The sequence below is a fragment of the Diabrotica undecimpunctata genome, chromosome 1 (genome assembly GCF_040954645.1).
Source record: "Diabrotica undecimpunctata isolate CICGRU chromosome 1, icDiaUnde3, whole genome shotgun sequence".
Taxonomy (NCBI): Eukaryota; Metazoa; Arthropoda; class Insecta; order Coleoptera; family Chrysomelidae; genus Diabrotica; species Diabrotica undecimpunctata.
In genome coordinates, this window is record NC_092803.1 from 2,839,136 (window position 1) to 2,865,072 (window position 25,937).

A 25,937-nucleotide genomic window follows, 5' to 3' on the forward strand; every position below is an offset into this window, starting at 1 on the left:
AATTTTATATGTACTCAAATAGATAAATGACTAATATGTTTTATGTATAAACCCAACTGAACTCAAAAATTACCTTAGTTTGCAGCAAAAAACAGGAGTAAGAATTAAATATATAAATTAAATAACCTATTACCCTATTTTGGTTAATGGCATTCATACACCATAGAAACAGATACACTCCTCTTATAGAATTTAAATTTATTTTTGGCGGTAAGCATTGAAAGTGACAAAAGTGTTTGATTTTTTTGTCAATTATAATCATGAAAATTTCAGGAGCATTAAAACAAGTGAAAATCTACTGAGAAAAATTAAGTAATTTGTCCAAACTTTCATAACACTTGTTGTTACTCCTTTATCATTTCTCTTACAATTTTCACATATTCATCAGGAACTCCTTTTTTATTGAACTCTCACCACAGAACATCCTGAGAAATTTTCTCACATACTTTCTCAAGATCAATCAATAACATATGGACATATGTTTCATGAACATGTATTTTTTTATCAGCTGTCTTATATTGAAAATTACATGTGTTGGTTGATTTCCATTGCATAAAACTATATTAATTATTGGCTATTTCGGTTTCTTCACATACCAGTGTATTAATTACTCTCTTCCACATTTTCATGGTGTAAGTAGTTAAAGGACCCTTTAATTTGAGCATGTGCAACTTGTTATTAGATAAAAATTGACAATTTGGTACTACATAAAAATTGAAGATTCATTTCAGACAACAGCAAAAAACTTGAAATAAAAACCTAAAACATACAGCTAGGCTTAACTTTTATAAGACCTTAATAACACCAGTTTTGATATATGGGGCTGAAACATGGGACTTTATCCCAAAGCTACAAGAGGCTACTTGGTATCATTGAGAGAAAAAATACTTGACAAAGATGTTTGGGACTGTAAACATACTGTTTTATACAGAATATGTAGTCTTGAAATCTTTTTTTTTATCTATATTTTGGGAATAACTGCATAAATAAATAAATAAATGTAAGTTTATCAGTTTTTTAGTCATTTGACTATTTTTGTACACAAGAACATTTGATCCTTTAGGGAAGCTGCATAAATAAATGTAAGTTTATCAGTTTATTAGTCATTTGACTATATTTATGTACATAACATTAATCCTAACTATTTCTACATGTCATTTACTGCTTAAGTGAATAAAGAATAGAAATTGTTATTTTACAGAAAATTTAAATATAATTTCACAACTCTACACTGTAAATATACATACCATGTTCACTGCTTTGACTTCCTTTAGCAGTATGCTCTAGTTTTATATTATAAACATCACTATTAGAATACTGGAGTCCTAAATCATCTTGGTTCTGATCAAGATCAAATGTCATATCTTCAACTGTTAATTCTTTTTTAATATGACCCAAACTAACATCAGAATCTCCAAGTCCATAGTCTTTAATATAAGTATCTTGATAAACTGGATCCGGTTCTTTTTTTATAAATTCACGCTTGATAAAAATACTCTTCTCAAACATGATATTTGTTATCATATCTTCATTTTCCGCTTTTCTTTCCATTTTATTATTAGAAGTACAAATTTTATGTTTATTAAAAAAAAAATAATGTGAAAAAATTAATAAATAGGGACATTGGACAACAATAACAACTAAACAACCAGAATATAACCGCAAATGTCAACCATCAACCATGGAACAAAATGTTTCGGTTTTGGTAGTTAAATTTTGACTATATTATTTTATGAATTCAACAAGAACGATTAAATTATAATGTATATTATATGCTGTATTCTTCAAGTATAAAGAGTTTAAAAAATACATTTTGATCATATTTTATGAATTCTGCTGTATGATTCTGTATACTACTACCCACACTACCACTTCAACTTTCTGATTTGTCTAATATAAATATACTGTAGTAATAGTTTAGTTTTTCTAATAAATTCTCAGATGCTGCCAGTTTGTCAGCACGCGATTGCCATATTTTAAACAGAAACATAGACTCGAATTGAGAAATTTGTGACAAACTACGACAGAACTGTAATTTAAATTTTTAGAGATTAATAATTTAGTACATTTGAAATAATTTAATCTATTCTTCAACTAAAAGTACGAATAAAATAGTGCATATTATGTCTATACTTGCCGTAAATAAATTAAACCGGATTAATTTTTCTATGCACACCAGATAAAATGCCACTGAACAACACTGGTTCCGACTAAAACATGGCTGATTCCGTCTGCGTGAAGTAGATGCGCGGACTTATTTTTTCAAGCACTGTGGGCATTCTGATTGTTTATTATTCCGCAGAATAATAAACAATCAGAATGCCCACTCTGCTTGAAAAAACACTTTTCAATCTCCTGAGATGTCTTCATTCAATATTTTTAATAATACTGGTTCTCCATTTTTTCCCATGTTTTTTAAAATTTCTGCTGTTGTTCTATCCACTCCAGGTGCTCGGTTATCGAATTTTCTGTTATCTTCCAATATATTATTTTGTTCTTCATTAATAATCGAAAGTAACGCTTTTGCAATTGGCATCATAAAAATGTGAATATCCCAAATTTTAAAAATAGGAGATAATAATCTTATACATCCATTTTTATATATCTATAATTCTGTGTTTAAATTAATCTTAACCTTATCACATGAATTTTCTACATACTTTAAATTTGACATGCCAGGATATTGATTAATTCAGTTATAGCTCAGAGTGACATGTGTGTTCCAATGGGTCAGTGGGACCCACATGTCCGAAGATCAAACCAGTCACACTCCTTAAAGGAGCGGTACCTATCTGACACCCAAGCTATAACCAACCATTCTACCCATCGCAGGACATAACGAATGAGTAGCTTTTGTACTGAGCGTTACTTTGGATGCCCTGGGGGACATCCTCTGTTTTACCTTGTGTGGTTAAGCCACCTAATTTTAGGAGTAGCTAGATGAGCTTTTCTCCCTATGACCGATTGAATTTATTATTTGATTTGTGTTCCAAAAGTGTGTTTCGGACAGATCTCCGGATTTTTGTGTGTTCGGTTACTCAGCCGCCGAATCGGCAAACTAAATTTTGTTCTCCTCGCCGGCCGAGTGCCCGAAAGGTCTGGCCACCGAGCTCATGGTTGTAGCACGTGACCTCGATACTCAGGTTTCGCGACTGTAGGTCCTTTAACCTGCCTGAGGGTCGTCTTTCTGATCATAAAGCAGTGGCGGCTTTTGGGGGTAGGCAGGATAGGCCGGGCCTACCCAATAATTTTAAGAGCTTTAAAATTGAAAAACATATATTTAAAAATTATGTTAATGCATGTAAATAACTTTTAAATGTACTAAATCACTCAATACATTAGCGTCCGTTAAAACAACTGAGTTGTTATATTACGACAGTAAACATCGAATCGTATTCAGGCATTTTAAATATCATTAATAGGCCTGATCGGAACCGGCCAACCCAGCTCAGATAAGATCCCCGTACAAAAAGCGTTTGAAGTTAAGCAGCTTGCCGGACAACGATTTATATTGTCGTGTTTATGCTTGCTGTTTAAGCACCAGACGATCGGACTTACGATGACCATCGTTGTCACTTGTAACGTAATTATCGAATTGTAATATAAATTTTCTTTTAAATTATGATAAAAAAAATATGTAACATAATCTATAATTGTAACATATTTTTAAACAAACAACACAATTGCAAACAAGTGCACGGTTGCCAAATAAATTTAAAAAAATTCGTAAAATTCGAAGAAAAAAAATCACATTTGCGTGATTTCTATATCGCCTGATTGTATGCAACTTATATATATATATATATATATATATATATATATATATATATATATATATATATATATATATATATATATATATATATATATATATATATATATATATATGTGTGTGAAATTGTTTTATAATTGATACATAAAAATGAGTTTTTATGACGCTTTACCAGGTTGCAGTAATAGTAATGTTGATAGTGAGTGTTTGGACATTGTTGTTTCACTATTGGAATCGCCATTATCTAGAAGAACTGAAATTGATAGAAAAAAAATTATTATGAATGAAAGACCTACTCCAACATTGCAAATTGACCAAAAAGATGGGAAAAAGGTGCGTACTTTTAATTGCTCTTGGTATGATATCTACAAATGGTTGTCTGGAAGTATTACGAAAAACAGTCTATATTGTTGGTCGTGTTTGTTATTTTCTAATAAAAAATATGTATAGAATTGGATACTTTGATTTAAAAAATATGTCTGCCTCCTTAAAAAAACATTCCAGTTGCAAGGAACATTTAAGTAATTTGCTGTCCGTTAAGGATGTACAGAAGAGGGCGTTTTCTGTTCGCGAGTTGCTAGATGAAAAATCAAAAATCGCAAAAATTAGATACAACGCAGAAGTTAAAATGAACAGAGAAATCATTTGGGGGGGGGGGTCATGACCCCGTGACCATAGTTATGTAATTTGCTGGCTTGGCCTACCCAAAATTTTACCACACCAGCCGCCACTGTCATAAAGTACTGGATGGTCTGTATCCTTTTTCCGTTGGTTTTACACGTATGTCCCCATGCTGCTGAGGCATATGCTAGTGTTGGCAAAATTATGCAGTTAGCCATCCTAATCTTTTTTTTTTAATTTTAGTTTACTCTTTCGACCTATTAGTGATGAGAGTTGACTCCTGAGTGTTTTAGCTTTGTTGACCGTTTGTTTTACATGCTCTGTGAAAATCAGCTTTTTATTCAACGTTATGATTAGATATTTGGCTTGGTTTGACCATTCAATGGGAATATCGAATAATGATCGTACCCTATTTGGTCTGCCTTTTCTTTTTTAGGTATATGACGGCCTGTGTTTTGTCAGGGTTGGCGGCTATTTCCCACCACACACGCGATGACTCAAGTTCGTTGAGTGCTCTTTGTAGGTGTCTCGTAGCTAGATCTGGGTTAATACTGCTAGCAGCTATCGCTGTATTATCTGCGTACAGGCTTAGCATCGAACTGGGTTCAGATTGTGTGTCTGCCGTATATATGGTGTATAGGTATAGCGACAGCACCGCCCTCTGTCACACACCAGCTTCCACAGTCCCGACTTCGGACAGGTTTGGCTTGAGTTGCGGAAATTCATAACAGTCTAACATTTAAATCTTGGTAATGAGTCACCCTCTTCAATTAATTGTTGGAATCGGGATTAGTTGACGGAATATAGCCATATTTATTGATACAATTTTTTTGGTTTTTAAGGGTATTTTAATAATTCGTAGGTTTTGGTAAAGTTTTCAGGGATCTAAACAAAATGCGTTTAGTGGTCAAATCTATTTATTGTTTTTATAATACAAATTTGGATAAGTTTGAAATATTTTCAAAACACTTTTCACATAAAAATTCTAAAAATCGGGACTAAATGTTAGATAATCAATCTATCAAGGCGATGGTTTATGGCATGAAAAATAATTCGTCTTGGACCGTTATTTTCCTCAAATCTCTAAATATTTCTATGATGCATCAAATAATTTTTCAAATTATGAAAAATCCCAAGAACAAACTCCAAACAGTTTTTTTTCTGCAGCGTTCTCTCTGCCATCTATAAACTATTAGAGGCTTATATATAATACAATCAGTACATAACTGTTCCAGGTGATCCCGTCGAACAAGCGGGTTTTCGACCAGAACGAAGCTGCGCGGACCAGGTAATGTCACTCACCACCTACATCGAAGCGGGTTACCAAAGAAGATTTAAAACTTCAGCGGCATTTAGTGATCTCTCGGCAGCTTACGATACAGTATGGAGAGAGGGCCTTATATACAAAATTCTCCGTGCAATCCCCTGTAAACCAATAGCACGCCTAATAGATAGCACGCTCAACGACTGAATGTTTCAAGTAGTGGTGGACACAGATATCAGCCCACCAAAGAAACTTAAGAATGGCCTGCCTACTACAGGGGTCAGTGCTTTCCACTTCTATTTAGCTTATACTTAGCAGATATGCCGGAAACACAATCAAGAAAGTTCGGATACGCCGATGACTGGGTCGTGATTCTATTTCATTTCGATGTCGAAATTTAAAAGCGACTACGCCATGACAGTCGCAATCGCTAGCGATTCTCATTCATTTCGATTGTAGTTAAAACTGGGGATATTTACTTTATCATTTTGACACTGCTGAAAATTTGGGTTGGCCCTCTTGTTTATTGGCTGCACGCTGCACAACGCTTGTTGAATGTTTGTTTTGTTTAAGTTACGTGGACGTCTTTTTTTTTCTTGTTTGAGTTGTTAAATCATAAATAGTGGCTATTCTCAATTATATTTTGAATTGAAAGAAAAGATGGCAAGAAAAAAAAAGGCGATGTTGGAGATCCTTAAGTTATAACCACTAAGATTTGACTTAGTGGTTATATTCTAATATATTTTTAAATTTACTGCAGCTTAATAATACTAACCCTAAACATTTTGGGTATCCTAGAGGCATAAACACCTTCTTCCAAATATGGTTCTAATACCCTTATTAAATAATTTGCAGCTTGTTTATTAAGCCGGAATTGCTGCCTAAATTGAGCATCACTTAGTGAAAAAGAATTTTGAGTATCCCGTAACATTCTTCTTATCCTCCGTTATGAACGTCGGATATCTAACCTCTCTAATTCCTCCAAAACTAGCAAATGTCCGTAAAACTCAGCCATATTGATACTTTTTGCTTCAGTTTTCCTTGCAAGGATCAAAACACCGCCTACTTAAACTGAACCTAAGTTCACTTCTCCCAGTCCAGTCAGTCATGTCAGATTAATTTCGACTCGAAATGAAATTTCAACCACTTTCTTGAAGTTGAAATTAATTTCGATAAGTCGAAAACTAGTGACGTCGTTTGGTTAGTTCAGCTGAAATCCACAAGGTTCGCAAAGTCGCATTTCGACGTCGCCATATTAATTTCGACATGTTTTGAGTCGAAATCTCAATTAGAATCAGGACCCAGGGCCCTCATTACACGATGCAGAACACTAGAAACGTCTGAAGAAGTTCTGACGGCATATATATTGGGCAAATATTTTCGCAAGTGGCGACTTCAACCAAATACATCCAAAACAGAAGTTAGTTGCTTTCACCTGAACAATAAACTTGCTGGAAAGGAACTCAACATACGGTTTGAAAATACCACACTTACCCAAAACAAAACACCGAAGTACCTGGGCGTAACACTAGACAGAACGCTATCATTTAAAGAGCATTTAACAAAAACTGTCCAAAAGTTGAGTACAAGAAATAACATTATACAGAAGCTCTGCGGTGCCACCTGGGGAGCATCGGCTTCCACTCTCCGCTCTACTGCCTTAGCCTTTGTTTTCTAGACTGCTGAATATTGTGCTTCAGTTTGGCTACATAGTCCACACGTTAAAAAGTTCGACACTCAGCTGCACAGCACTATGATAATGATAGCTGGTACAATTAAATCAACTCCCACCCAATGGCTTCCAGTATTAAGTCACATCCCACCTCCACAATTATGACGAGTTGACGCACTTACACGTGAATACAAAAAGATCATAAACAATATAAACCTGTCGATCCACCAAGATACCGAGGATGCACGAAATACCCGTCTCCGTTCTAGAAAATCACCAATGAAAACGGCATAAATGATACATGAGGAGTTCAACATCACGAATGCATGGTCCCAAGAATGTAACGAATGGCTAAATAACATGACCTGCATTACCCACAAGCCACCAGCGTTTAATCTTCCACGCAAAACATGGTCCACTCTAAATAGGATCCGAACCAGACATGGTAGATGTGTATAAATGCTACATAAATGGTGAAAGAACCCGTCTCCTCAATGTAACTGTGGGGAGAACCAAACCAACGACCACATTATTGAAGAGTGTTTCTCAAGATCCTACAATGGTAGCCCTGAAGACTTCCTGTTTGCAACTTCAAAGTCAATTGATTATATTAATACATTTGATGTTTGTTTGTAACTATTTAAAGTTTGTCATATACCTATATTACTAGTGTTTGTAATTTTGTTCTAAATGTGTTGTAATTACCATACGATAAATAAATAAATAAATCTGCAGCGCAACAAACTGCTTTAACAAACTCCTTTTTGATTACATTATTTAAAACAAATTTCACACTCATAAGACTTTTTTCCAGTGTGCACTTCCAAATGTTTTTCAAACTAACTGCTTCAAAAAATGCTTAAAACAAATTTCATACCTATAAGGTTTTTCTCCAGTATGCAGTCTGGAATGTGCTTTCAAAGCATTTACCTGAGAAAACTGATTCAAACAAATTTCACACTTCTATGGGTTTTCTCTAGTGTGCCTTCTTATATGATATTTCAAATGATGTGCTGCGTTAAACGTTTTAAAACAAATTTCACACTTGTGGGTTTTTTCTCCGGTGTGTATTGTCATATGTTGTTTCATATTACCTGCTCGAGAAAACTGCTTAAAACAAATTTCACACTTGTATGGCTTTTCCCCAGTGTGTAATCTTAAATGAACCTTTAAACTTCCTGCTGCACTAAATTGCTTAAAACAGATTTCACACTGGTAAGTTATTTCTCCTGTGTGTATTCTCATATGTTGTTTCATAGTATATACTCGAGAAAACTGCTTTAAACAAACTTCACACTTGTAAGTTTTTTCTTCTGTGTGAATTCCCATATCTTGTTTTACAGTGTGAATCATAATATGTTGTTTCAAACTACTTGCCTGAGAAAACTGCTTAAAACAAATTTCACACTTGTATGGTTTTTCTCCAGTGTGAATTCTTAAATGAACATTTAAACTTCCTGCTGTACTAAATTGCTTAAAACAGATTTCACACTGGTAAGTTATTTCTCCTGTGTGTATTCTCATATGTTGTTTCATAGTATATACTCGAGAAAACTGCTTTAAACAAATTTCACACTTGTAAGTTTTATTTTTACTGTGCATTTTCATATGTTCTTTTATATTATCTAGTCGAGAAAACTGCTTTAAACAAATTTTACACTTGTAAGATTTTTCTGCAGTGTGCAATCTCAAATGTGTGTTCAAATTACTTTTCTGAGAAAACTGCTTGGAACAAATTTCACACTTGTAAGGATTTTCTCCAGTGTGCACTCTCAAATGTATATTTAAATTATGTTTCTGAGAAAACGGCTTAAAACAAATTTCACACTTGTATGGCTTTTCTCCAGTGTGTATTCTTAAGTGATTTTTTAAATTACCTCGATTAAATTGCTTAAAACAAATTTCACACTTGTAAGTTGTTTCTCCGGTATGTATTCCCATATGTTTTTTCATATTACTTAGTTGAGAAAACCGCTTAAAACAAATGTCACACTTGTAAGGTTTTTCCCCATGAATTTTCATGTGTAGATTTAAATTTTTTTTTCTACCAAACTGCTTACCACAAAATTCACATTTTAACGTTTTTCCTTCTGCAGTATGACTTGTATGTTGTTCTTTATTAGATGAATGTAAGTCAATTGTTTTCATACTTTCCAATGTATCCTTCCCTCGGGAAAAGTCTAAAATAAAAACCAATATATATATATATATATATATATATATATATATATATATATATATAACTTAAGACATAAATAACAAACCAGCAAACTTTTTAATCTTAGTGTCTGAGATGTGAGGAATATTTAATTTAGCAATGTAGAAGGTATATTCTCCCGAATTTTAATTCTGTTAATTAGATCATATATTTCAGAACTTAAACATAAAGCCAGACCATATCAATTTATTAGAGAAGATAATATATATTGTAGCGTGATTAAATAAAACGAGCGGTTCGAATTTATATAAACATATTTATTTATAACTTTACAGTTCGGTACTCTCTTATCGACTAACCCTACTTCTAACACTGTTACCTATATATACTACGGTTACTGTATCGAGAATATTCTGGCGTTGTCCCACCTCTAATTCACCTACGTGACCGGTTATTCTCTCTCGCACTCGATACGCCGCGAACTTTCGAGAGTATTAGAGATGCAATGCAACCGTTACCTGGGCCATGCCAAAAGTATGTTCGTAACACTGCTCCCCTCTTAAATCTGATCGTCCCGATCAGCAACTCCGGTAGGCACAGCATGGCGGAATCTACAGGACTCTCCAGCTCTGCATGAACCCTTTAGAAAGAAATAACAGTCTACTGACTTTGAAGGATACGATCCCATCGGGTTAATGCAACACACAGTAATTCGTACGCCGGTGTCTCGGAAGATCACTTCAAGCATGCTTCTGACAATCTTCCAGTCCAGATTATCTAGTGCATGGCCTAACTTGGGTAAGGCCAAATTCTTGATGTCGTAATTGCACACAATTTTCTTCAAATTAGTTAGAGCACGCCATATATCCTCGTAGCTTGCCCTGTCTGTATAAGACTTCCTGGTCACCATATACAGCAAAGATCGGGAACCATCTTCTAATCTCAGTACTCTTCCAACTTTAGGCTGCTGGTTTTTTAACTCGTCCAAACGACCGAATTTCTTATAAAATACGGATGAGATTCCTTTAGTCATCTCAAGATCTTGGGCAACACAGTGGGCTAGAGAGACGTTATGCGGAACACTAAAAAGATCCTGCTGAACTTCTGTGGTCACGCCGAATCTAGCACTCTTTCTCTCTGCGTAATTTGACATAAATTCATTAAAGCTTGGTCGCCGGTCATCTTTGATCTCATGTTGAAGGGTTCGTGCTTCTTCTGTTTCATTTGAGCCAGCATATGGTGCAAGACGATTTATGTGAACTACTTTTGGTTTACCTTTCGGCAACTTCTTAATTCGGTATATTACGTCATTTATTTTCTTTTTAATTTCATATGGACCTTCCCATTGTCTTTGCAGTTTGGGAGACAAGCCTCGACGACGTTGTGGATTATAAAGCCAAACAAGATCGCCTACTTCATAGCTTTCACTCTTACATCGAGAATCATATTGATCTTTCATTCTGTCACTGGCTATCTGGATGTGTTGTCGGGCAAGTTCATGAATGTTGTTCATTCTTAACTTCAGGCGGTCGACATAATCTTCGCTTGCCACATGTTCTTCGGAAGGTCTGCAGCCAAACTCTAGGTCGCAGGGTAAACGAACTTCACGACCTAACATCAGGCAGGTTGGAGTCTGGCCTGTAGTTTCATTCACGGCCGAGCGGTAGGCCATTAGGAATAAATGAATGTGCTGGTCCCAATCTCTTTGATGTTCTGATACAACTTTGGACAGGTGTTTACCCATTGTTCGGTTCATTCTCTCGACCATTCCATCTGATTGAGGATGCAGGGGTGTCGTTCTGGTCTTATTGACACCAATCAATTTACAAACGTTTTGGAAAAGGGTTGACTCGAAATTTCGCCCTTGGTCGGAGTGGATCTCCAAAGGAACACCAAATCGGCTAAAGAATTCTTTAACAAGTACCTCTGCAACGGTAGCAGCTTCTTGATTTGGTATCGCATAGGCCTCAGTCCATTTCGTAAAATAATCCATGGCTACCAGGATATATTTATTTCCATCATTTGTCTCTGGAAGTGGACCTGCAATGTCGATTGCTACTCTTTCCATAGGACTACCAACATTGTACTGTCTCATGGGTGCCCTCTTTTTACCAGCTGGACCATTACTGGTTGCACACAGTTCACATTTCCGGCACCATCTTCTTACATCATCTTTACAGTTCACCCAATAGAACCGTTCTCGAACCTTTTGCAGAGTCTTCGTGATACCAAAGTGTCCACCTGATGCACCGTCATGCAACTGACGCAATACTTCTGACACTTTACTTTTAGGTACAATCAACTGAAGCTTAGTTTCTGTACCATCATCGTTCTCAAAGGTTCTATACAGAAGATCATCTTTCAGCACTAGGCAATTCCATTGGCTCCAGTAACACTTGACTTCTGGACTACATGCACTAATGTCTTGCCAAGAAGGTCTCTCACTTCGACGCATCCAATCCAATACTCTTTTTATACATGGATCATCTGCTTGAGCGTCTTGTAGCTGTTGAGGCTGCCATTGCTCATTAATGACGGTGGTTCGTCTCACGGGGCAAAGTCGTTCTTCTAATTTAAGACAGTGATTACAATTTGCACTGCACGGCCGTCTCGAAAGGGCATCAGCATTTGAATGAACTCTGCCAGCCCTGTGTTCGATCTCGTAATCATATTCTTGTAATCGTTCTAACCATCTTGCCATCTGGCCCTCTGGATTACGAAATTGTAGGAGCCATTTTAGAGCAGCGTGATCCGTGCGAAGAAGAAACTTTCTGCCATACAAGTATTTATGGAAATGCTCACAAGCCTTCACTACGCCTAGCAATTCTCTTCTGGTAACGCAATAGTTTCTTTCTGGTTTTGACAAGACTTTGCTAAAGTAAGCAATGACTTTCTCCTGTCCATCTTGGATTTGGGAAAGAACAGCTCCTATTGCACTGTTGCTTGCATCGGTGTCCAACACAAATTTTCCTGCCTGTCTAGGGTAGCTTAAAATCGGTGCGCTGATCAGAGCCATTTGTAAGTGTTCAAAAGCTCTTTGACACTCTTCGCTCCATGTATATTCTTTGCCTTCTTCTGTCAACTTTGTTAATGGCTTGGAGATATTGGCAAATCCTTTGACAAAACGGCGGTAATATGTACATAGGCCAAGAAAACTTCTAATTTCGTGTTTATCTCTTGGTACTGGCCAATCCTTAATCGCTGCAAGTTTTTCAGGATCAGCTGTTACACCATTACTTGCTACAATATGTCCCAAGTACTTCACTTCTCGTCGAAACAAGTGACATTTCTTCGGACTCAACTTCAGATTCGCTGCCCGCAATCGTTGAAAGACTTCTGTTAGATTATTGGCATGTTCATCGAAGGATCTTCCAACTACAATTACATCATCCAAATAAACCAGGCATGTTTTCCATGTTAGACCTCTTAAAACTGCATCCATTAATCTTTCAAATGTGGCCGGGGCATTACATAAACCAAAGGGCATAACTGTGAACTGCCAAAGCCCCGATCCTATCGAGAATGCGGTTTTTTCACGATCAGCTGGCTCCATGTCTACTTGCCAATATCCACTTTTCAGATCGAGTGTGGAGAACCAACGAGAACCAGAAAGTGTATCCAAAGTATCGTCTATTCTGGGCAAAGGATAACTATCTTTTTTAGTTACTGCATTGAGCTGTCGGTAGTCAATACAAAAACGTGTTGAACCATCTTTCTTCTTTACTAGGACTACTGGTGATGTCCATGGACTGTTTGATGGTTCAATTACCCCTTGTTTGTTCATATCTTTGATGATGTCTTCGGCTTCATCTCTTTTCGAAAATGGAAGTCGTCTAGGTTGTTGTCTGATTGGCTGAGCGTCTCCGGTATTAATTTTATGCTTTACTATGCTTGTTTTGCCATTATCCTTCTTATCCATGGCAAAAACATCTTGAAATTCTATCAGCATAGACTTCACTTTTTTAGTTCGTTCATCATCGAGATCTTGGCACGTTTTAATCATCGTCTCGACAAGCTCCTTTGGATACTTAGATTTCGACGGTTTCTCATTAGTATTCATGGAACAAATCGAAGCCACGGGAACACACTGTCCAATCAAAGTTCTTTTACTCAACTTAATAGCAGTTCCCTTTAAATTCATAACTCTTACAGGAACGAAATCTCGAATTCTCACCAAAGCTTTTGCCGTTAGGAACTCGGCATTATTCACATCTTCGACCATCCTTAAACTTCCCTCTCGGCAGTAACCATCAGGTCTGGTCATTAAAATTTTCTCACTATTACCGGGTATTGTTACGTCACAAGTAGTTATTAAGCTGATAACATCTTCTTGGTCTTCATGAAACGGCAACTCTTCACCACTGATCTCGAGAACTCCATCTTTGACATTCAATACAGCCCCAACTTTCCTTAGTAAATCCATCCCCAATATGAAATCATCGGAGATCTCTGCAATTAATACTGTATGTTGCACTGTGGTCTGGCCAATGGATACTGACATATTAGCCTCGCCATATGTATTAATTATCTCACCAGTTGCTGTTCTAAGCTTTACTGTTGCAGGCAATAATTTAAGATGGCCTCGTACTACTTCTGGCCGTGCAATAGTTCTCGTTGCACCTGTATCTACCAAAAACGATCTACTTTTATTATTGATACGACCCTCTATGTACAAGCTATGAATTCCACCTGAGGACGTAATGTTGACAGTTACTATGGGGGCTGTGTTTCTCGAGGTCGGCAGTTGCCCCTTGTTGTCGACCCGTTCTAGTTTTCTGACTGCTGTATTATTTTCTTGCAATTTACGACGAATGTGACCTACGTCGTTACCATTCCAACATCTGGGTTCACGTCTCTTCGGCATCATGTCACGAACTACTTTCCGTACGATTTCCTCCAGACGTTTCTCGTTTTGTTCGTCGCTCTCTTCAGAGGTTCGTACTCGATAGCTCCGTGAAGCTTGACTAGCTGTTTCATGTTCTAAGGCAATAGCGAGCGCTTCATCTAAAACTTTCGGTCTTGCTAGTCGTAAAGCTTTCTGTAGTTCAATGTCTCTTAACCCATTGACGAAGGCATCTACAGCAATTTCTTCCAAAATGTTGTCTGGTACCTCCGGATAAGCCAACCGCACTATACGAGCAACATCTGCTTCAAACTCTTGCAAACTCTCACTTGCTCGTTGGATTCTACTTCTTATTTGTACTTTGTACACTGGTTGTAGATGGGCATCTCCGTAACGTTTGTCTAGTCGAGTGAACAAGGTCTGGTAACATTTTTCTTGACCCTTAGGAATTGATCTTAGGATATCCGCAGCATCACCTCGTAAAGCAGCAGTCAAGGAAACAGCTTTTTCTTGTTCTGTCCAATGATTGGCTGTCGCAATAGCTTCAAATTGTCTAAGGTATATGGACCAAGAAGACTTTCCATCAAATGGTGGCAATTTGAATCTCATATTATGTGTCATTTCGTCTCTAGGTAATTCTTCTTTCACTACCGGATCTAAGGCTACTGCATTAACTGGTGGTAGCACTTTTGTATTGGTTATCATGCTCTCTAATTGTTTGATCTTCTCTTCTACTTTATCAAATGTTCTTGAGACTTCTTCAAATTTCTCATTGTTTTGATTACATACTTCTTTAATTATTTGAGAAGTCTCGTCGAATCTTCTAGCAACATTTTCGAATTTCTCTTCATTTTGTTTAGCTGCTTCTTTAATAATTTGAGACGTTTCATCGAATCTTTTGGAAACGTTCTCGAATTTATCATCATTTTTTTTAGAAGATTCTTCTATCATTTGAGACGTTTCATCGAATCTTTTGGAAACATTCTCGAATTTATCATCATTTTTTTTAGAAGATTCTTCTATCATTTGAGACGTTTCATTGAATCTTTCATCATTTTTTTTAGAAGATTCTTCTATCATTTGCGACGTTTCATCGAATCTTTTGGAAACATTCTCGAATTTTCCATCAATTATTTTAGTTAAAACGGCTTCCTCTGCTGACTGGAACTGGAATGTCTCTGGGTCTTCTCCATTCTTGTTGAGAACAGTCTTTAGTCGTTCTTGGAGTGTCTTCTTGGACCCACTGCAGTCTTCATCGCGTTCTTCTAGTTGCTCACGCAACTGTTTTACTGAAAGTTCTACTAGCAGCATCTTTGGTCAGGCACACACGTACTTTTTAAATGTTCTTTTATATAAAGATCACTACGCGGATGTTCCCGACGAATAATACTTTTCAAAAGTTCAAAAGTCTTTTTCAAAAATCACTGCTGAATTTATTTGCAAATCTCACACCGGACACCAACTGTAGCGTGATTAAATAAAACGAGCGGTTCGAATTTATATAAACATATTTATTTATAACTTTACAGTTCGGTACTCTCTTATCGACTAACCCTACTTCTAACACTGTTACCTATATATACTACAGTTACTGTATCGAGAATATTCTGGCGTTGTCCCACCTCTAATTCACCTACGTGACCGGTTATTCTCTCTCGCACTCGATACGCCGCGAACTTTCGAGAGTATTAGAGATGCAATGCAACCGTTACCTGGGCCATGCCAAAAGTATGTTCGTAACAATATTTTTTTTAACAAATGCATCTACACTTAAGTGCAAAACAATCGACTCAAAAGCGACATTTGAGATTACACCCCCTGTTTCAATGTAAGAAGTGTGAAAAGAAAAAGATGTAATGTGCAAACAATAACTTTAATGAGGTTAATGATTGTACACTAAATATTTTTCCATTTACCATGTGGAGTAAAGATAATTTAATGGACAATATTGACTCAGTTATAGTAAACATTAATGGCGACAGTGAGAGGGAAAGTGACGAAGACACGAGAATGGACAAAAAACTGAAGTACATATGTACGACGCATGTTTTTTAAGTAAGTACCGTTTTGCGATTCCGCCGCCGCAGCGCTACGGTCGGCGTTCGGCGCAGGTTACCTACATCTCTTGTCTACGCACTGACGCCATTACAGTCTGATTCTTCATTGTATACTTGTTTACTCCAGTGTTTAAGATGCCTCCAACAATCGTGATTCACGCTGATTGTGAAGTATGGGCTGTTATACGATTTCTTAGTGCTAAAGGCGTAAAACCGATCGATATTCATCGTGAGATCGTTGAAGTTTACGGACAAAACATTATGAGTGATGGAATGGTAAGGAAATGGGTGAGAGCATTTAAAGATGGTCGCACAAATGTGCATGATGAAGAACGGAGTGGGCGTCCTTCGGTCGTTAATGAAAATTTGGTGCAGAAAACAGACACTTTACAATTTCATCATTGTCCGACTGCTTTCCTCAGTATTCTCGTAGTGTTTTGTATCACATTGTTACCGAGAACTTGAATTACCGGAAATTGTGTTCGCGTTGGGTTCCAAAAATGTTGACGGATTTGCACAAAACCCAACGTTTAGGCAGTGCATTGACTTTCCTTGAGCGGTACCACAGTGAAGGTGAAGATTTTTTAGACCAAATTGTTACTGGTGACGAAACGTGGGTGGCCTACGTCACACCAGAATCGAAACAACAATCCATGGAATGGCGACATTCATCATCACCCAAAAGAGTGAAGTTTAAGCAAACAATTTCTACCCGGAAAATCATGTGCACAGTTTTTTGGGACAGTGGAGTTATTGCTAGTGGAGTTTCTGCCTCGTAATGAAACAATCAATGCAGCATCTTATTGTGAGACATTGAAAAATCTGCGTCGTGCAATCCAAAACAAAAGACGTGGCAAGTTGAGTAAGGGTATCGTTTTGCTATATGACAATGCCCGTCCACATGTGGCTAATCAGACCAAAGATCTCATCAAATCATTTAAATGGGAAACTCTAGATCATCCTCCATACAGCCCTGATCTGGCGCCCAGCGACTACCATTTGTTCCAGCACTTGAAGAAACACCTGGGCGGTCAGCGTCTTCAAGACGATAACGAAGTCAAAACATTTATGCAGTGGTTAACAAGTCAGGCGGCAGAATTTTATCAGGAGGGTATTCAAAAACTGGTACCACGTTATGACAAGTGCCTCAATATTCACGGAAATTATGTAGAAAAGTAGATTAAGGTACAGGCTTTCATGTAAAAATAAAATTATTGCCATATCTTTGCAGGTCTTTTTTTAATTCCAAAACGGTACTTACTTAAAAACACGCCTCGTAGTTTAAACATTTTAATTATCTATATACCCACTTATTTATTACGATTGAACATTTTTATGTTCTTAAATGTATTATTATATAAATGCATACATAATTATTTTTATTTCATTTACATGCAAGTATTTTTCGAACATAATGTGTTTTATAACCTCTGGTAGCAACATGTAGATAATATAATTCCATAAAACTCTTCATTCAATTTTATTTTTTTAAAACCATTTTCTGATGGAATTTGGCAACGTTGTTGGCGATAATAGCCTGTACTGCAAAGTTAAGGTGAGAGGGACTATAGAATATTAAATATCTGAATTTATTAATATGTTTATAACGCAATATGTATTTCCTATTTTCTTGATAAATAGACACTAACATAAAATTTTTTGTCGCTAACCAGCCCACATATTACAAAGAAATGAGGCACTGAAAGAAGGGTCTATAAAGAACCATATATGAATTCTTGTCATATACTTACCTTTTTCTTTTGTTTGTTTTTCTTCATATGGCATAAATTTATTTTCATCTTCTTTTATTTCAATTTTTAACGAGTATTCATTTAAGTCTGAATCATCAAATGTATCATGTGTACTTTCTCTATTGGACTCCTCTTTAATTTCATTTTTGAACGTATCTAAAAGAGCATCATTCACCTTATTAGAATATATTTCTGCTTTACAGTTGGCTTGATTAAATTCTTGTACTTTCCTTTGATTAAACCAGGTAATTATTAAACCATTTATATGTAGGGGAGCACGGGGCACATTGAAACACGGGGCACCTTGAAACATTGTTCTTATATCAAATTCTGGAGGATAAATGAGAACCTGTTACTGTCAGTGGTGCTTCGATCGGCACCCATCTTTGTTTCGTTATAATCTTGGTTGTAGTTTGGACACGGCTGAGAAAATTGTGTTTCTGTGTGACAAAACTAAATTGTTACGTGCGGGCATCCTTTGATTTTTAGGTAAAAACTGCAATATTTTATCTAGTTGAGTAGCATTATTCGAAACGTTTACATTTACTGAATTGCTTTTATGCATTTTCTTTTCTATAATTGTTGTTTTTTGTGAATTTGGCATAAAATAGAAAATATGGACGTTTGGAGTACAATGAAACAACTCGACGGGGCACTTTGAAACGTTTCAAGGTGTCACATTAATATTTAAACAAAATAATATTTTTATTTTTGTTCCAGTATGGTTCGAAATCGTCAGAGAAAAACCAATAAAGGTTTGTTTCTCGAGACTGATATGAAAGATCAGGGCCGCCGCTAAGGTATTGGCCGCCCGTGTGCCACTTAATATTTGCCGCCCCCCTTCCAACATTTTAGACATACATAATGTGCAGAAGATGCATACTATAACAATAATAATTTGTAAATAGATAAATACTTACTTGAAGATTTCGAGTAATCTCCATGATCCAACGTCCATATATATCCTAATGTATATCCTAATATCCTAATTTAAACGTCCTTTATCCTAATTTAATAACCATGATCCAACGTCCAGAATATGTATATCCTAATTTAAACGTCCATTTAATTAAAATAAACCGAGAATAGGTGAAAGACTTTTCGGGCTTTCGTCTCGGAAAACTTTTTGACAATATGTTTAATGTCCAATGTCGCACAATCTTCATGTTCTATAGATAACATTGCTAAAGCAGAAAGTCTATCTTGCTTCATCGAGGATCGCAAATAGTTTTTAATAATCTTAAGTTTTAAAAACGACCGCTCACCCGTAGCTACAGTAACAGGTAGAGTTAGGAATATACGTACTATTATAGTTAAGTTGGGAAATGTTGATACAAGATTATTTTCGTAAATATATTCAAGAATATCACTAGGCCTTTTTTCTGCGTAAAAAAATTGTTGAATAGCTTTAATTTCTTCATATAAATCAGTTGCACATTTGCAACCGGATTCATATTTGCAGGCCATTTTCCGGGATCATCTAAAACCAAGTATATGCGGGAGCTTCCTACACTGCAATCCAGATTAACTGGAACATTAATTGTTCTATCTTGTTTGGTGGTTTCAGGTTCAGGCGTTTCAGCATCAGCACTCCCACTATCGCTATTATTGTCATCAAATCCTCTGTCTCTATCCGCAGGAATATTCAATTGTTTGGTACTTTTTTCTATGGTTTGGACTTCGCTTGAAGTTGAAGGTCCTAAATATATATGTTTTTCATCAAAAATAATTCCAGTGCACCGGTAAGTTTTTTTTCTCCACAGTTTTTGCCTCTTTTATTTTTTTATATTGAAAGCCTGAAAGTCGTTTTCTTTTTCTTTCGGACATTTTGAAATTATCACTTAAGAACGAAGCTGGGCGAATTTAACAAAATAAATCCAAAAACACTTCAAACAAGTTGTCCAAATAATGTTTCTCCAAATAATATGTAGCCGTAACGCGTATACGAATAAAATTGCTCTGATCTCGACGTTACTTCGAAATACAGTACCTACTGTGCAAAAGAAACGGGTACACTACTATATTTTACAAACAAAATCGTTTATCAAAATCGTGTCTAAATTCATCGAATTCTCAACTAAAACTGAACATAAGGCATAATAACCCATCTATAAACATAACCATAGGAACAATATTATAACAGAAACTTTACAAACACTTCCCTAAATTCTTGTAAAGTATATACGTGTGAAATCCCAAATAACAGAAGTCCGAAAGCCGCCAGCCGCATTGAATTAAAAAGTTTTCCCGAAACTGCTTTATGACGGTACCTGCAAAAGGGCGGCAGTTCATAAAATAAATAATATTTTCTGACATTTTTTTTAGATTAGGATGAAAAAAAGAAGTATACATGATAAATGAAACGCATTTGAGTATTATCACGTACTGAATAATTATTATTGTTTGGAATATTAGAGTTCACAGAATTATATGAATCATTACTATTTAATTATTTGAATTCATTTTCGTTTTAAAAAAGTATTATCACCAGTGGACTGCTTTTGGCCGCCCGTGTGCGATGCACACTTGGCACACGTGGTAGCGGCGGCCCTGTGAAAGATGGTGTAGAGCTCGTTTGTCAAGGTCACTCTATCAGAAGGGCAACATAATTAAAAAATGTAAACTACGTAACATTATCTAGGTATGTGAAAAAGAAAAAAGACAATGAGTGTGATACAAATTTATAGTATGTTTCGCACTACAATGTCCGACAAGTGTTTAATGTAGAACAAGAAAATAAACTGAGAGAGTATTTGCTAATGTGTTCTAAAATGTTTTATGGTCTTCCAGTGGCGGAATGCAAGAAAGTTGTCTATGTCATGGCAGTAATAAATAAAATAATATATCTAATTTCATGGGACGCTAACAAATCGGCAGAACAAGATTAGTTCTATGGGTTTTTGAAAAGAAATCCATCACTCAGTCAAAGAACGCCTGAGGGATGTCCGAGCTACTTCTTTCACAAGGGCAAATGTAGAAGTATATTCGACAATTTGCAAGCAGTGTACAAAAATCCCTACTTTGCAGATGGAACACGATTATTTAATATGGATGAAATAGGCACATGCACAGTTCAGAAGCCTCAAAAAATAATTGCTGAACAAAGAGCTAAGCAGGTCAGCAATTGCACTAGTGCTGAAATGGGTACTAATGTGACATCAGTGTTTCATCTCAGCGAGTGGCAACTGTATCCCCCCCGTCATGATATTTCCACGTGTACACTTTAAGCCTCGTATGGTGCAGGAAGTCCCACTGGTACTCTTGGTTTGGCGGGCGTAGGAAATTTCGGCACTAAGCAGGTAGCGACTAAAATTTAATGGCAATTTTCGACACCAGCCCCAAAATCCCGTTTTTATCTTATAGGTATATTCGACACCAAATAAATATAGCTGCGACATAAATAAAATACCATAATTAATTAATTTATTTATTTTAATAAAAGTAATGTGCATTTTATTTCTTTATAACTGTAATAATATCTAAATATAATACAACTAGTACCTAATTTTTGTACATTTTACCGTTAATATACTTGTATACAATGATTTATTTGCTATTATAGGAATGATAAGATACAGCTTTTATAAAATCTAACCTACGTATTTGTTGGGATCGTAGTTTATCCATCATTTTCTCCAAAAATTCCAATTTAGCCTTAACAGTAGTATCTTTGATTTTTGCTGATATATGTAAACTATTAATTTTGACATAAATGTCTACTTGAAATTCTTTTAACTTTTCAATAAAAATAAAAGGATGTGTTGAATAAAAAGAAGAATTAAATCTCGAATGAAAGGATTCACAGGCATTTGTGGTCCTCGCAATAGCCGGATTCTGATTAGACCATATGTGTGGTGGAAATAGAGCGCTATCGAAAATGTAATTTTCCAGTAAATAATCTGCATATATATCAAGTGTTGCGTTTATAGGTTTATATGACATTAAATCATAAAGAAAGCATTCTTCAACTTCTGCTGGATTTAAATAAGTTAAACCAAACGTATGCCTTAACCATTTTCCAATTTCTGAATTTGTATCCTTATATTCTTGTACCAAACCCAAAGATTGAATTTTTTTAAACCATTTTTGGTGTACCTAAGTGAAAACGGCATCCACTAATTTTTGCATTGGGCCACATATACAATAAAGCACAGTGAATTGCTTTTTCAAAGTCCACAAATATTTCAGTTGGCTCTAATGATAATTGAAATGTTTCAAAAATCTTAGACCTTAATAAAGAAAATAAATTTTTGTATGTCATTGACAATTTGTCCTTTAACAAACAGTATGCTAAAAGAACATAATGTCCATTTTCCAAGCCATGTATAGTAAATAATTGTAGAAAATATTTGGTACTGTATGAAAATGTACCATCCATATACAAAGTTTTTAATTTACACAACAAACGAATATTTGTCTCGCATGAAAATACAATTACATTTAATTCAGGATGATTTAAAAACAAAAAACTTTCATTGCGACAGGTTTTAGGAGAATAATTACTAACCGCGTTATGGACTTCTGATATGCTTCTTGGTAACGGACCTGGTAACAGTTTACGACGACAGTTATAAATGTTCTTTCTTATGCTAGCTATGTCAGGAACCGTCAGCCAATTGGCATCACACTCAGCAACAGCAGTTCTTGTAATTTTGGCAGGCTTTTCCGATATGTCTTCTTGGGCTTTTCTTTTACATGCATTGGTTACCATCTTTACTTCAAGCTTTTTTGGATCGGGTTCATGATTATGTACCAAATCACTTCTTGTGATGGTGAGGTCCTCACAGCCTATTGTAAACACTTTTGCGGAACACTTAGTGTTTCTTTGGATGCAGCGCCAAAATATCTCGCCGCTTTTTAACACTTTCTGTTTCGAGAACGAATGATGCTCCACCACTAATAAATCTCGACCACGGGAACTTTTTATCAAACTCATTTTTTAAATATCCGTATACGTGCACAAGTCAACGTCAAACAAGAAATAAATTACAACTGAAATAATTTAGTCACAAGTACACAAGTGCCACGCCCCCCGCCGTGACAATAAATATTGGGAAAACCCGCTTGTCCTGCTTGGGTGCAAATGTCCATCGCCGCTAATTACCTACCTACCTGCTTTACGCCGCGGTGTCCAAATTTCCTATAATAAAATTTGACCCTTCGATTACCCCAGGTACAAAGACAATTTGGTGTCGAAAGTTCGACCGCCGGGTTTGGCAAATCCATCAGGCTGGATAACTTCTGTATTATTTTTTGAAGTTATTAAACATTTCATCCACCACTCAAAAAACAGCATGCAATCACCCACTCTGATATTATGCGACAATCACGAAAGTCATTTATCATTGGATGCACTTAATTTGTGCAAAGAAAATGGAGTGACTATGTTAACTTTTCCACCACATTCCACCAATAAATTGCAAGTTGGAGTGTTTAAGCCATTCAAAACGTATTACAATGCTGCAATAGATACTTGGATGATGCAGCATCCTCAACAAATAGCAAATATTTACAATGTTGCTGGTTTTGTAAAGATTGCTCAAGAGAGAGTAATGACTCCACCAAACATCACTGCTGCTTTTAAGAAAACAGGGATTTACCCATATGACAGACATGTTTTCACCGTTGCCGATTATTTATGTAATTACGTTACCGATCGACCAATGGCGGACTTGCCAGCTACTTATCAGGTAAAAGAGGTACACCGGCAGGTGATGCTCCTGCTGAAAAAATCAACAACTTAACAATGGAAATCGATGCAAATGCCAACTCCTCAAGTTTCAATAACAACTTTTAAGACCCCAGTACTTCTACTACCATCAGTAATGTAAAAATTTCCTTATGCGGACTTAAAGATTTTAGAGGATTTTTCAAGGCAGGGAGTAGGAAAAACAATAGAAACGGTCGAGCAAGAGGAAAAAGTATGATGGCAACCAGTATTCCAGAAATGACTGTAATTGCAATAAAACAGCGGTATCAATAGCAAAAAGGACACTAAGAAGAAATAAAAAAAACGAAGAGGTTCAGTCTGCATCTGAAGAAGATGTAGTCAATTATATTGAGACTGATGACGACTTATACGCAATTGAAGACATTTTCATTCTTAATGAAGACAAATTCTGGATAGGTCATAATAGGAAGTTCTACGTTGGACTTGTTATGAAAGAAAAGAATACGAGCGGAGATTTCGAAGTAAAGTTTTTCAGAAAAATAGGACATAACACTTTTATAGAGCCATCAGTTCCAGATGTATCAATAGTCGCTGAGAATAGAATTAAGATGATTTTGGAGAACCCGGTTTTTGCGGGATCAACCCAATGCCAAAAACAATTTATTTCTTTCGGAATCGACTTCACTAATTTAAATATTGGCTAACTACTATAATCAATGTTTGAATTATTTTTCCTTTGATTTTATATTATTTTTTTTTATTATTGGAATAAAACTATAGCATAACACTTTTATTGGGCATACTTCTAAAGCAATCTCATTGGTTTATTGTACAACTTGGTCGTTTTTATATATGTTACATTTTACCCCTATATATGTTACATTGTGCCCCAGTGGTGGGATACAATGAAACATTTTTTTAAAACGAATTGATTATTACTCAAAATAGTTAATAATAAGGTTTTTGGTTCTACTATAAGTCAGTTCCTAGTTCCGAAGGGCATCTTTTAAAACACATTTCAAACTGATATACCTAAATGCAAAAACAGGAAAAATAAAAAACAAATTTGTGTTTCATTGTACCCCGTGGTCCCCTATTCGAATAGCTAAATGACTAATATTTTTTATGTATAAACCCAACAAGTTTAAAATTACCTTAGTTTGCAGCAAAAAAACAGAAATAAAAATTAAAAATATAAATTAAATACCCTTTTACTATGATAATCCCGAAAATTTCTTGATGCTGAAGATTAAATACTATAATGATAATACCAAAAGTGATTATAAAGAGAAAAGCAATAAAACAAGTGAAAATCCACTGAGAAAAAGTAATATTCAGTGTAGAACACCAACACTGATAATAATAGAGAAAAGTGAGATTATATTGATAAGATAAACAAACCAGCTGGTTTTAAATAGCCGCCGGTACAGATACAAAGCAGTGTTGACAGAATTAAAGTGAATAACGATATTGCTATTCCTTCAAACATTTCTATTATCGAACTCTCACACATAACATCTCAAGGAATTCTCTTATATGCTTTCTCAAAATCAATGAATACTATATGAGCGTTTAGTTCTTTGGAAAAGTGGATATAAACCTCAAACAAGCCTATGCAAAGATGAAAGTGGGCAAATAATCAGATGAAAGTGGGCAACAGAAAGTCACAGAAACCTGGAAGCATTATTTTCAGACCCTACTTGGAACACAAGTAGATATGGAAGATGAAATGGGTACGAACCATGTAGAAGAGAACGAAGTTGAAGTAGAAGCTCCAACCATAGAGGAAGTTCTCGAAGCTATTAAGACCCAGAAAAACAATAAAGCCCCGGGAGTTGACGAGATTCCAGCAGAACTGTATAAGGTAGGTGGCAACCACCTATCAAGTCATATCCACGCGCTTATCAAAGAAATATGGCAAGAAGAGAAAATACCCGACGAATGGAAGAAAAGTATAGTATGCCCAATCTATAAAAAAGGAGACAAACTCCAGTGCAAAAACTACCGTGGAATTTCTCTACTATGTACAGCGTATAAAGTCCTCACGTATATTATAAACCAGCGACTCCAACCACTAGCAGAAAATATTATTGGAGAATATCAGACGGGCTTCAGACGGGGAAGATCG

General features: G+C 35.9%; 1 protein-coding gene across 5 annotated transcripts in view; it reads right to left on the reverse strand.

Moving 5' to 3' along the window:
• The window catches only part of LOC140444088 (uncharacterized), a 47,854-nt gene that overhangs the window by 15,917 nt on the left and 6,000 nt on the right, over nucleotides 1-25,937 (reverse strand). For 3 of the 5 annotated variants that reach the window (XM_072535764.1, XM_072535756.1, XM_072535737.1), the window contains exons 2-3: nucleotides 18,139-18,294; nucleotides 9,390-9,509 (exon numbers count right to left, since the gene is read on the reverse strand). In XM_072535764.1, the coding sequence (XP_072391865.1) occupies nucleotides 9,390-9,509; nucleotides 18,139-18,294 (276 nt within the window). Of the gene's footprint in view, nucleotides 1-1,247; nucleotides 1,641-3,911; nucleotides 4,026-9,389; nucleotides 9,510-18,138; nucleotides 18,295-25,937 lie in introns of those variants that run through there. The other 2 variants (XM_072535774.1, XM_072535746.1) reach the window with 2 other exon arrangements.